This window comes from Acanthopagrus latus, chromosome 6 (assembly GCF_904848185.1).
Source record: "Acanthopagrus latus isolate v.2019 chromosome 6, fAcaLat1.1, whole genome shotgun sequence".
Lineage (NCBI taxonomy): Eukaryota > Metazoa > Chordata > Actinopteri > Spariformes > Sparidae > Acanthopagrus > Acanthopagrus latus.
In genome coordinates this window covers 4213509-4227485 of record NC_051044.1, presented here as the reverse complement: position 1 = coordinate 4227485, position 13977 = coordinate 4213509, and the positions used below count along the sequence as shown (strand labels likewise).

The window sequence follows — 13977 nt, the reverse complement described above, 5'->3', positions numbered from 1 at the left end:
GCTATTTGTGCCTCCCGTCAAGAGTCGTCTCATTTTCACTCTGTCTAAAGTCACTCCATTTTTTTTTTTTTTTGTCTTAATGGCAGAAAAACTTCCACTTATTGTGTATTTAACTTAAGTCTTTTACCTCATTTTCTCTTCATTCTTCCTTCATGAAAGAGCCGTCCCCCATTAGGCTTCATTGTCTCACATGTAGTTTTGATTTTTGTTTTCCCAGCGTGGGTGAGATACGCTGCTGATTCTTTTATTTGACTGTGCGCTTATTTGCATATGCGTTCACGCAGACATACGTAATGCATGGAGCCATGCACACAGACATATATTCAGAACTTGCACCTTTTCTTTGAGGAGGCTTTCATATGACGCTGATGCACGCAGATGGTGATTTTTCTTCAGTTTATTTGTCATATAAAAAAAGAAAGAGATGCTGTCGATCATCCTCTTAGTCTCTGCTTCTCTATGAATGTTTTCTCTCTCCTCTCTCTCTCTCTGTCTCCCCCCTCCTCACCCAAGACTCCCCCCTTCTCTTTCTGATCATCCCTCACATTGCAGATTGTGGCCTTGTTGATGGGTGCTGAAAACATCGACTGGCTTTGATGTCTGATGTTTGCTGCTCGTGTGAGTTTGTCTCGCTCAGCCTGAGGTTTTGAAGGTAATAAGAGGTATGAGATATGAGTGTGTGTGTGTGTGTGTGTGTGTGTGTGTGTGTGTGTGTGTGTGTGTGTGCAGGGCCAAGCAGGGAGGATAAAGCCGAAAAGCCTCTCTTTTCTTTTGGCGATTTGCAGGTTTGCAGAAGTTTGACAGTGAAATGAATTTACTGTGGTGGCAGGTTTTTTTTTGAGGAAAAATGCTAGCTGGAGCTCAGCTGAGAGGTGTGCATTTCAAAAGGGTGTGTCAGTCAGGCTTAGCAACTGAATGTTATCATATCAAAAGGGCCAATAAAAAAGAAAAAAATGCATTTATTTATGATCGGCAGCAAAAACCAGTTAACATATTCCATTTTTCTTTTTCAAATTCTTTGTAAAATCTCACATACGTGACCTTTAATTTACATGACAGGAAACATGTAATCTCATCATGATTATATAAAAACAACAGGAATGTGGCTGTGCGTCGTGTTTTATCCCTGACACTGTGTCAGATTGCATGTTTGTGCTTCTAATGTAGATGCAACTCTCCACAATAGAAACTACAAGGTCATTATGCCTTTAAATAGGGGATGAGACATGGGAATCTTGTCACACTCATAAATCGTCAAGGCCGAGGGATGTACAATTTCCGTGTCGATACAAAAATGATGAGGGAAGAAGTTAACAAAGCGTTCGTTCCAATCCAATCACGGCCGGCCCTGAGATCTACAAACTGTCAGCACTATGGACTGATATGACAACGATGTCTCGGCGGAGGCAAAGAGAGAGCGATGGTGCCAATCCAATCTTGTCAGATCTACAAGCTGTCGAGTGTGTGCCCGCGCTCTGTGACAACCGTATCAACCGCATCAATATTATGGAGGTGAGGCGGGAAAAGAGGATTATGTGATAACCGTGTCGATGATGGAGGCAAAAGGGACAAAAACAGGAGGGCTGTTTTGCATGCGTACACACCGCACCATAAAGCAGTGGTAAAAACATCAGCAGCGTTAGAGAGTGTCGGCTTGGAATCATTCAGGACTCCCTTAAGAAGACTTCAGCATTTAAGCTGAGCCTTGACTTCAAGGAACTCTTCTTAGAGTTTTTTTTAATGTGAAATAGCCACTTTAAAAAAGCCCTTTTCCTTTAAACAGCTTCTTCTCCCAACAGATTTCACTTTCAAAGGAACATTCAGAGGAGATTGTCGGCGGCACTTACACGTTCTCTCTCCGTGCTCACTGGCTTTACAGGAATTCTCTACAACTTTACTTTTAGAGTCGAGCGTTGAAAAAAGTGTAATCTGATAAATGAAAGGCTTTTTCTCGCTTTTTGTGTTTTTTCTCCATGGCTTAATAAATGGCTAGATCTCTGGCAACTGGTCAATGAATATAACGTTTTTGATAAAAATAAAAAAAAAAAAAAAAACCCCAATCGTTCTCTTTGAGTTTGATAAGATAAGTGTTATGTTTCATGAGCACCTGCGAAAAGCAACTCCTCTAACCCTGCTTCACTCCAACAGTGTGGTGATGGAAAGCATATGAACACGAGTACATTCTCAAAGGCTGTTAAAAACACCACATACAACCTAATGTGGTGTAACCAGACAACACAGTCACCAGGATAAATGTTGGAACATCTTTGTGTTGATATCAATTATATTTGATTATATTTGATGTTGTCACAATGCTGCGCTTATGGTCTGGTTAGGATTAGGCACAAAAGCCTTGGGGAAATTAAACCAAGGTATCCTTAAAAATACCCACTGGTCTTTCTGCAGCCTTCTCGCCTGTTACAGCACAATCCTCTGCGCCTCCACATGTGGAGGTCAGATGTAAAGTGAAAGTGAGGTGAACTCATTGCAGAATTGTTTCAGTGGTTTGCAGAAACTACAACTGCCAACATTTTTTCCAGGCGACTGGGCTTCGAGGATCCGAAACCTTCATCAGCAAACACATTCTCTGTACAGTATTTGCATTTTAAGAGTACTTCACTGTCCAGTAGATAGATCATTTTGGGCTTTGTGAGGATGCTGTTGAAACAAACACGTACTTATCAATGTGCCGAGTTCAAAATATTCCGAGCTAAAGCTCTCAAAGACTGGAAACACTGCAGCTTTTATCAGCTATTTTCTGTCAACAGAACATTGCACTTTAGGCATAATATATATGAATATGAATGAAAGCTCCATTTGTCAGTGTTGCGAGTCTTTTGACAGTAATGTATTGACACAACATGGTGCTGACACTTTAATAAAGCCGTCCAATACATCCGCAGACTTTAAATCGTGGAGAAAAAAATGACTAAAAGCGCGACGCAGACAAAGAGACTGACAGACAATTTGTTCTTGTCCTGCCTTATCAGATCTACAGCTGTCAGGCCGGCGTGCAGTCGATAAGTTGTCTATGATGAGGAGGGCTTATAGGCCCTGATGGCTATTGCCCCTGACAACCACCGCCCAGCAACGATAGATGAGACAGATAACTGACATGAGACATACACTGTATGGTGAGCGAGACGCGGACTGGCGTGGCGCTCATGCCCGCTCAGTCGTATCAGATCGTCAGATCGGCCGCTCGGCCTGGTGAGACGAGGCCGCGGCTGACGGATCTCTCCCTCCACCGCTTCTGGCACGTCAGAGACAATGATGGGAAGGAGGGAGGGAGGGAGCGATGATGATGCATGAGGGCAATAATTGACATGACTGAGTGATAATATCTGATGGGAGGATTGTTGGCTGCAGCAGGAGATTGATGCGATGAACGGTGAGAGAGACAGAAACATACTGATCTGTGAGGTGTTTGCTTAAATCAGCCGACGGGGAGATTAAACACGGTCGCCCCTTTAAAGGATACCTTTCGGATGATTTCCCACTTTTCTAAGTGGCCACGGTGGAGAGGGTGTCGCTTGGCTTTAGCTCGAGCCATATTCTTCAAACATGCTGATTTATGTCTATCAGAAAAAACTGTCATTTGAGAGACAAATATTGTATTTTTTCACTCCACCTCATTTATTTTAGTATCTTTAGTTGCTAGTTACTTTGGAGATTGGCTGCTGCATCAGAGCAGCACGTCAAATTCAATTATAAATTACGATAATTAGATAAATGATGAATAGTGGATCAAATAATCAATAGACAGATGTAGATATATGGATAACTGACTAATACCATTAATATCAGACACTCTAAGACTTTTACTTTAGTACTACTCTTATGGAAGACATTCACTTTGACCAGAGTTATATTGTAACATGTTATTTTTTTTACTAACTTCTGGTCTTTACTGCAGCTGAGTCGAATGCTGAAAGTTAATGGTCGACTCAGAGGATCTTCCTTTGTTCGCTTGAGCTCTCCCTCGGCAAACAGCACAGTAAATTACTATCATTATTACTAAACCTGACTTATTCTATCTGGGTGCGCTCGCAGTCAACCGACGTCACTTTCTGACCGCAGTCACGTTATAATCTACATTCCTAAAAGCAAATCGGACACAACATATCCTCAAAAGGCTGCGTGAGATATGGACAACATATTCAAGAGCGTGGCAGATTAATTCAGTTAGAAATATAAAGATGACGCCCTCGCTGGCTTTTAAATAATTTACATTTGAACAACACTTTGGAAAAATACAGCTTGTGATAAACAGGCATGTCAGTCAAATAAGTGAGTTGACAGAGGAGAAGGAGGTGACACGAGAAAGACGGAGGAAGAAAAATCTTTCGACACAGAAGTGTGAGAGAGGGTGGGGGACAAATATGTGTGTGTGTGTGTGTGTGTGTGTTAGAAAGTGAAAGAGTGGGCGACAGAAAGAGAGAGAGAGCGAAAGGGCAGAAGTGTGTGAGAGAATGAGACGGATAGACGGGCCGTCTGATTGCCATTTGGCGTTTGACAGGCGGAGAGAGGGACCCAGCTGGGGTCACGTCACGATCTGTCCACCGAGTTATATCAGCATGCCAACTGAGACGGACGGAGAGAGAGAGAGACGCAGATACGAGGAGGAAAGAGCAGTTTACATGTTAACCTTTTCTCCTGATGCAGAAAGAGGGAGAGATTTCGAAATGCTAAATACGACCACCACATCATGACGTAGGGAGCTTAAAGGGGCCAGAGGATAAAAAGCATTGTGGCGCCACAGGAAGCACTGATGAGAAATGATTTCTTGAGGTGGCTAAAACAGTAAATACTTGTGATTGTTTTGTAATTTCTGGCTTAAAATTGGCAAAAAAAGAATAAAGAAACAAGGGCCTAAAGCTGGGATTAGACGGTAAAATCATTCAACCTGAAAATACTAGACAGCCCAAACATAATGACTGTTTCCACCAACACACACCAATTTGTTAGTTTTTGCAATCAGGTGGAGTTGCTAGGTAACGTGAATGACAACACAATGTGATATCAATCCAAAATTGAAAAAAAATAGAAGTTCGTGTGTTCACATAAAGGACAAAAGGAGCAAATCACGTGTCCTGCAGTGTGATGTCCTGATTCCTGTTTGGACAATACCGACATCACCTGGACCAGACCGGACAGGACCTTGTCTAACCTGGACGGATCAGCTGTGATACCCAAAATCATAACTCTAACTGGCCCATCTGGTAATGTATGTGACATGTGTAGCATCCTACCGGTTGGCAGAGCAGGGTCCATGGTGGGTTTCTCCCAGGAGTTGACTTGTTCCCAGGTAAATCCATTGGTTCCCAGAGAGACGCTGTACCCACAGCTGCTATACGACTCCTCGAATGTACAGCCACCTGAACAGGGGAGAGAGGGAAAAGATGCATACATTTATAGATGAGACACTTTTCCACTCAGGGAAGAAGTTTTGGGGGTTTGGGAGATGAATCTCAAACTTTTCCTGAGACAGGGAGGTGATCCAACTACAAGAAATCCACTCAACGATGGAAAATGTAGCCAATTGTTGGGATTAAAAGACACTTTTCTTCTAAATACCAGAAAACCGCTCTTATTATTTTAATAACGCACAGATCATGTCCACCATCCAAACACTGTTTCCTGTGAACCCCTTGTCTGTCTGTCACATCAACCATTGGATTTGGGACTTCTGTTTTTTTAAGCCTCAAGTTTGGCATTATGGCCGTCGCCATCAGAGCCAGAAGTGACCTCATTTTGCCACACGGGAAGGAGAATATTCTGATTGGATCTGACTGACAACCGGAGGACACGCTGTAGTGGATACTTGTTAATCCCAAGATAGCCACACCCTAAAGCATGCCCTGCAATATCATCAATGTATTACTCTATACTATTTATTTAATTGCATATGGCAGCGCTGCGACATCTTGTTTCCAATTTTTTTCCCCAGGAGAGTAGCTTAAAATTCCCCTGTGGTCCAGGAACCATTTTCCCAACAGACATCCATCATAAAACAGCCCTTGAACTTCAAGCAAAAGCCAATTATGACTCTTTCTACTATCAGCCTACGGAAGTCTGTAACCTCACCTCAATGTAAAGTCAGCAAATCAGCAAAGCATACGCGTTCAGTTGGCCACATAACCAGGAAATAAACCCGGAAGCTAGGACGTGCATATGTGCAATGTGAGCAGGTAACATTGGACCAAAGACTTGCCATTCATCCAACATCTAGCTGGGACCATAATTAACAAAATGAACATCACGCTGTATTGAAGAAGGCATAAAACTAGTGATTGGGACCGTAATCTCATTAGGAAACCGTTAACTGAGGTAGTAAATCAAATGAGAACAAAGTCAATTTCCTCATGAGCTCATTAGACTTCTTTTTGGAACCAGTGAAGTCGTCGTCCCTGACTGGGAAAGAAACGCTCCGCCTCGCTTTAGAAACCTGAACGCTCTGTCCGTGTTTTACACAATCAAGGGTGGGGGTGCAATTTAATTGAGATTTGGGAAAGGTTGACTTCACCAGCATCAATTAGAATCAATTCACTTCTTCATGAAGGGAACGACGGAATGCGACCACGGTGAATGTCTAACGCTGGCGATGAAAATTACACGACGAGATTGCAAATCTGTCATTTATTGTATTTAAAACGCATCTTTAATCATTTCAAAAAGGTTTCTAATTTCTAAGAAGTGTTTTTGTTTTTGAAAGCAGAGCTTTTTACAAGCTGTTGTGGTAACAATATTACACTAATTAAGTTATCAGCATGACTTGAAAAAGCGAGTGCGAGACAGACCCTGTCACAGTCTATCAGGGAGGAGAGGAGAGGGGGGAGAGAGAGAGAGAGAGAGAGAAAGAAAAGAAGCAGAGTGAGAGGAAGAGACAGCATGCCTTTATATGAAAGAGGGAGAGAGAGAGGGAGGAAGAGAGGGAGAAGAAGAAGATGAAGCTCTATGTGTCAACATGATTAAGTCACAGAGTCTCATCGTTATTTCATGGCCCGGCTGAGACACATTTTCCACCGCATTAGCCTTCTCCGCTAGCCTCGAGCACTGCACACACACATCCACATACAGAACCGCGCTTCTCTAATTAGACATATGCTTTGACACACAACCATTTTAATTTGTTTTGAAGCATCTGAAATGGGGGAACGTCATTGCTTTATTCACGAAATCACTTAATGCCTACTTCTTTTTGTTTTTTTTTTTCATCTGCCTCTTTGTTGCTGTCATCTCCTGAGAGCACATTTGTCAGTTCAGACTTCATCAAAAAAAAACAGAGAGTATAAAACTTTAGTCGTAACACAGCTGTGGATTACAACAAAACCAAAGCCCGAGGACGTGGTGAGGCTCTCACAGCATGACAGGAAAAACATTTAGCACATTTTAGGCTCTACGTAATCGTAGAGACTCTACGCAGATGATGTAAATGAGGCAGTTATAGTCAGTGTTTGGAGAATTACAGAGAACTAAATGTGAAAAACCAACATAAATCCTGAACATCACGGAGTGTAAATGTATCCTCATCATCAGAGGAAACGTTTATTAGTAGCTGTTCTTTGTGTTTAGCTCTATTTAACACAGATTAAGATGATGTGAATGATGTTAGCCTGTTAGTATTGTCATCGTGAGCTTGTTACTGTTGCATCCTGATGTTAGCATTTACCTCAAAGCACAGCACTCAAAATAACATCATCACAATTTTGGGTCATACCTCGATTTACGACATATACCTGTGTAATTTAAAATCTTCAAAACCAGGAAAAGACAACATGCTATATAATAAAATCCCAAATCTATGATATATGGTCTCATGTCACGATCATGATATACCTTCGTACAGCCTCACAACACCTCTGTCTTTGCTGTTGACTCCGACTGTCATGTCTCAGTTGAACTACATGACACGCAACGTAGTTTAGCGCCCAAACTTTAAGGATCTTCGGACCAACAAAAAACATTTTGAAGCACCAGCAATGTTTGAAATTTCACATTTGATGTGGCGATCCCAGCCTGTTCTCGCCTACAGTATAAACTTATATTTATAAACTGTGGTGTTTCAAGTCATTTTGATTAGGGAAACTACAAAACTTTCACCCAGGAGACCAGTGTTCGCATCTCGTGTGAAACCGAAGGTCACTTGTTTTGTGTACGCAGCATAAGTTTTACGTAACTAAATTCCTTATTTAAACCAAATCAGGATCTTTCCTACTTGTGTTGCCGAAACCAAACGACGGCTGTTTCCCAACATACCTCCGTGACTGTATAGAAGTGTTAGTGCCTCAGTATTTATCTGCTCATCGCTACGTCAACTATATTTCTTATGTTCAACATGAAATGATTTTGTCTTATTTAGTTTTTATCTGTCTCCTGTGTAAGATGATGTTCACTACATAAATCACTCTTCTGGACTTCTGGACGCACTAACAACATACTGTATATACCCGAGAATATAAAATGAAAGAAACGTTTGGTATGGTTTTGATTATGCTTCTCCAAGCAAGACTTGCATCAACTGGGAAACAGAATTAAAAAAGAAAACCCTCCTCTGTCCTATCTGTATTCTGTTTGAAAAACAGCCTCCAGCAGTGTGTGAAAACCAAGAAAAACACTGTTTTTCTTACAGATATGAAAATAGCTGTTATAAATTAATCAATACTGGGATAATTAGCCTTTATCGCCCCCTCGTTGTTCAGTGATCTCATTAGAAATGAAAAGAAATCAAAGTGATCTCATTAGAACAGAGTTATAAACAGGAGAGTGGGGGCTGTGGGGGGGATGCAGCATCAATATTCAATATCAGATCTGCAATTTTAAGAAGCGCTATCGGGGCATGAGAGGGAGAAGTGGCTCACAGCGGTATAGACGAGACTCTCAGTGTGTGTGTGTGTGTGTGTGTGTGTGTGTGTGTGTGTGTAAATGCCCCCGATCTAGTTCTGGAAATCAGTACAACACCGCCCATTCCTGCATCTCACTGACACAAACACACAAACATAATTACACACACATGTTCTGTGTCAGGAGATTTGCATAATGAAAGCATAACATTCACTTCTACTCTGGTCTGGGAACATTGGCACGAGCCTCTATGTGTGTGTGTGTCTGTGTGTGTGTGTGTGTGTGTGTGTTTCATGTAGAGAGTGCGGTGCAGATGTGATCATGTATTAACTGTATGTGTGTGTGTATCAGTGCGCGGGTGTTTGAGTTGCAGCTGTAAAGGTTTGCACGTGGATCTATGTATCTGTGTTGTGTGTGTGTGTGCATGTATTAGTGTGACACCAAAACAAGCAGAATCCCCTTCATCTCGGCTAATTAACATTTCTGTATCCAGTTAGATTAAATATTGATACGACGGCTAGAACATGCCACACGCATACACACACACACACACACACAAAACAACCACAGCATTAGTGCATTGCGCTACGTTATGTGACTTTGCCTAGTGTTACGTTGCGTTATGCTACGTTGTGTTTGGTTGCGTTGTTGCATTGTGCCATGTTAGGTCATGATTAATTAATTATTTAATTAACTTATTTTTACACTTACATTACACTTACTTTAAGGGAGCAGGTGAAGCTTCCTAGTTTGCTGTTAAAGGAAACTGACGTAGCATTTGATGACAGCGGACAGTCCACTGGGTAGAAGTTGTGGTCTGTTTGGTCCATCCATCAACCCCCGAACTCCCCCACTTTCAATTCACACACCTGAACTTTGTGTGTGTGGTGTCTGGACACTTAACGGATATGATTGTTATGAGTGATGTGTAGTGTTTTACCTCCGTGTATAAGGGAGGTAAGGGTTGTTTCAGAGGTTAGAACCAACACAAACACTGAACACCAGCCCTGCTCCTCGACATTTTGATTTTGGAAAGCTTTGAGCGGCTGGGATGAACTTTTCACCTCGCACTTGTCAAATACAATCATTTATTAAAAAACAAAATCATGTCAGCGACGAGAGAACGGAGCAGAAATCTGATTGTTGATGGTCCACAGACAATTAAATATTTAATCTTTGTGGGAGTCTGCAGAACATTTCCCCTCCTTTTCCTGCTTCTCTGTGAATCAAATCTGTTATTCCAGCAACAGAAAGAAAGTCTCTGGGTCAGTGTGCTGCTTCCAACTTATTCCAAGTCTTCATTTAAAAGCCCCACTTCTTTTTTCTTTTCAATTAAGAAAACCGCAGCTATTGTGGACAAATTAATAGCTGCCGATGGAGAAATTACAAGGCCTTCTCCTTGTTGTTGTCACTGTAGTTCTAATGTAATTTGTTTTGCTGTCAAAAAAAACCCATTCTCATCGAGCCTAATAAGCAGAATGGCAGTTACTTCTCACAGAGTGTTAATGTGTGCGTGTGTGTGCAAGGTGGCAACTAAATTCACTTTATATTTGCTTTCTACTGATGGATTTCAAGGAATGTGTCATGGAGGATGTTTTTCTGATTCCTCACAGACAGAAGAATCAGCTGTAATTGTCTTTGACTAGTGCGTGCTTGTGTGATATGAAAAAAATGGAGTATCAGGTCTTCCTCAGTACCAACCAAGTATCCAATATGGCAGCTTGGTCGGAGATTTTTAACTTTGATGCTCTACCAACTGATCCAGCGTCAGTTTTGCACCATGGTCAGGTTTGCAATACGGGCAATGTTCAGTCAGACTTTCATAGTGACGCATGCTGATGAACCGTTCACATATTACGACAAATTATGACTTTTGGGCTGTAACTTTTGGTTGGTTTGGTTTAAAGCCATTTCACACCAAGCGAGGATCTTCACGCAAAAAAAGTTTCTCCAATGAGGAAAATGTACGTGAATTCCCCCTAATGTCAGAAAACGCTGGACGAAAGTAAAGATTGGGTCGATGGACAGAAACGTTGATCAAGTTTTTGGCTCACAAGCGATCCGTAATATGGTGACGGAGGTTGTAACCATCCCGTGCTTACAAAAACTGATGTTGTGGGTTCTTATATGCACACAGCTGTGGGAAATTTGTGTGTGGGGGGGGAAAATATTGGGACGGACCTCGGTGTCAGAGGATTTCCACCTCCAAAAATATAGATTTAAGCAATGACATCCTTTGTTTCAGCTGATGTTCAGGTCAGAAAGGGAGAAAACCTCATCAATGTGGTCTTGAAGCAGCCAGTACTGATCAATGCTATAACCATAAACTATAACCTAACTACCCTTATCTAACCTAACTATAACCCAAAAATGGAACACAGCAGCACCACCACATAAAACGCTGAAATCACATCAAACTACGATTCACAGTCTTAAGTGATACAGAACCCCTTAACGAACACAGCCATCTGAATTATGAGCTTATCGTGGGAATTCATGCGTTCAAAATTTTTTTCCGCCTCAGCTCACATCCGGTCCAGTCAGACGTGTGGTCGGACGACACGGATCAGACTTACTCAATATCACTCGTGGTTACGTTACGCAAGCAACCTGGCTTTGGTCCACAAAACGCTCACATACACGCGGCTCAAGAAAAAAAAAAAAAAAAAAAACTACATCTCTCTTCCCCGCACACACTTAGATAAACACATCCCCTAATGATAACACTTATTAAAACGGAATCTTCCGTTCCCTTTCTCATGTGAAGATTTCCGTTCCCTCAGGGCGCCGATAGCAGCCATTAGAGCCTTTCATGTCAGCCAAAGCTAACACAGTGCGACAGGACCCACAGAGTCACAAACCGGAGGGAGGCACCCCGAGGCGAGCGGCTCTAAAGAGTCTGTTTACTGCTCACTTAGATAACATCTACTGATCCTGAGTGTGACTCGCTGTTCAAGTGCCTCTGTGTGTGTGTGTGTGTGTGTGTGTGTGTGTGTGTGGAAGCAAACCAAGCAAACGTTGCTGAGTGTTTTCGTGTGTGTCCAGAGATGAGCAGCTTCTGTGTCAGAGGTGGAAAGTAAAACCCAAAACCTACAACAAGAGGTCTCTCAAGCAGAAGATGGAAAAAAAAAAAAGAGAGGAAGACATCGTGACGTAACGAGGGATCGTGTCAGATGTTGTCTTCACCGTTCAAACGATGAATTATCGTTCGCCACGGCTGGTTTGTTAGCTGGTTCGACCTCTTTCTGCCTTTATCAATGAAAGTAGCCGGCAGTAACTGGTCTAACTTGTTGATTATAAATAATTTATCGATTTGCTTTATTTTTTTTCTGGTTTATGTTTAATTCCTTCATTTATTTTTCATATTGGCGTCACCACAGTGTGTAGTGCACGTGTGTGTGTTCCTGTGTTGTCTCTTAGTTATCTTCTATTAAATCCACTGTCAGCTAACATGCCGAGATCCTTAAACATTCCCATTAAGTCATTTAAAAAAACATATGCCAACATATGCACACACACACACACACACACACACACACACCCTTCAGGCAAACATACTCACTGGCTAAATACTAAATGGCATTACTGCCACCCCAGTGGACCTGGATAATAAGAGCAAACGGCTGGAGGTTCGTGAGAGTAACACACAGCTGGGGCAGATGTGTTTGTAGGTTGTATGTCAGTGTGACTGTGTGTGTTTGAAAGAGTAAAACCAGAAATGTGGAAAATGTGTCGGTCTGTCAGGTGCAGTCGGTTGTTTGGAAGGTAAAAAGCCAAAGTTGTGAGGTGAGAGATTCGCGTGTTAGAGAGTCGAAGGTGAGACGATGGCGCTGGAGGATGAATGTTTAATAGAGGAACCAGATTAATGTGGAAAAAAAAACCAACCACTAGTGCTTTAAAAGAAAACAGGTTCAAGTGATCTAAAAGCCAGAGGATGTGTGTTAGTGTGCGGAGGAGCCTCGGGGGTCAGGAAGTCAGGCGGGTCTTTAACAAACAAAAAAGCAAAACCATCGAGGATGAATGAAAGATGCCGGTGACTGTGAGAGAAATCAGATTTGTTTATAAAGAGAACAGGTTGTGAGTTCTCCCAGGATGTGAGGGCCAGAGGTTGTGTGTGTGTGTGTGTGTGTGTGTGTGTGTGTGTGTGTTTGTGTGTCCTGAAAGCTTTACGGAGGCTTCTGCAGTTTGCATGAGAGCGGCAGGGCAGTGAATGCTAAGCAGGAATGAATGGAGACCAAAACAAGGGAGGAGAGAGGCTGATGTGCGGGAGATAAATATTAAACCTGTGAATACCAACAGACATTAGTTGGGCGCAGTGCTTTGCATGTACGCTTCCGTAATGCTGCTTGATGTATTTTTCATATTCCTCTGGATGAATAAAGGTGAGGATGGCGTTGCAGCTTGTGGTGCAGGAGTGAAATCGAGTCAGTCCCTCAGAATGCTGATGAAACAGCAGATCCAACGGGAGCGCGGCCATGTTCCCACATTTCCTTAGTGTTAGGGCTAGCCTTACCCCAACCCTTAGATTGAAGGGAAATGTAGGAACACAAGACCTAAATTTGAAAATGTCCTAGAAATGTGGGAACACAGATCGAACAGGTTCCTCCAGAGTGAACGTAGTTGACAGATGTTATGTATAAGAAAGTTTATAAAGCACATATTTACCCGATCCAATGCATTTTTGAGAATTTGAGCTTGTTCAAATAAATCATAAAAGGTCAGACTTAAAGAATGCTTTCTAATTTTTTTCCACATGAAGCGAGCAATTTCGGGACCAAATTTAAGCGGAAACGGACATCTGTTGGAACAGAAGCTCAATGAGTGAGTGAAAGTGAGATGTGACATGCGTTCATGTGGTGTCGGAAGAATCGGGGGGGAAAAAAAGATTTACGCGATGCCCCCTAATATTGGAACAACAACTCGGAAAGTTGGCGAAAATGAAACATGATGGACAGAAATGTTGATCCAAGTGATGTTGTGTTTTGGTTCACAGGTCATCTGTAATATGACGATGGAGGTTGTAACCGTTAGTCGATGTCCACATAGAGCGACCAAGATTAGTCTGAAAATTCCAGCTTGACGCACGTGAACGCATCATCGGAGGAAAGACTTTGCAGCTTGGAAAGTGAGACC

General features: G+C 42.2%; 1 protein-coding gene across 16 annotated transcripts in view; it reads right to left on the bottom strand.

Moving 5' to 3' along the window:
• Positions 1 to 13977, bottom strand: part of ptprt (protein tyrosine phosphatase receptor type T) — a 311154-nt gene that overhangs the window by 254525 nt on the left and 42652 nt on the right. For all 16 annotated transcript variants that reach the window (XM_037099888.1, XM_037099891.1, XM_037099886.1 and 13 more), the window contains exon 2: positions 5253 to 5378. In XM_037099888.1, the coding sequence (XP_036955783.1) occupies positions 5253 to 5378 (126 nt within the window). The remainder of the gene's footprint in view (positions 1 to 5252; positions 5379 to 13977) is intronic.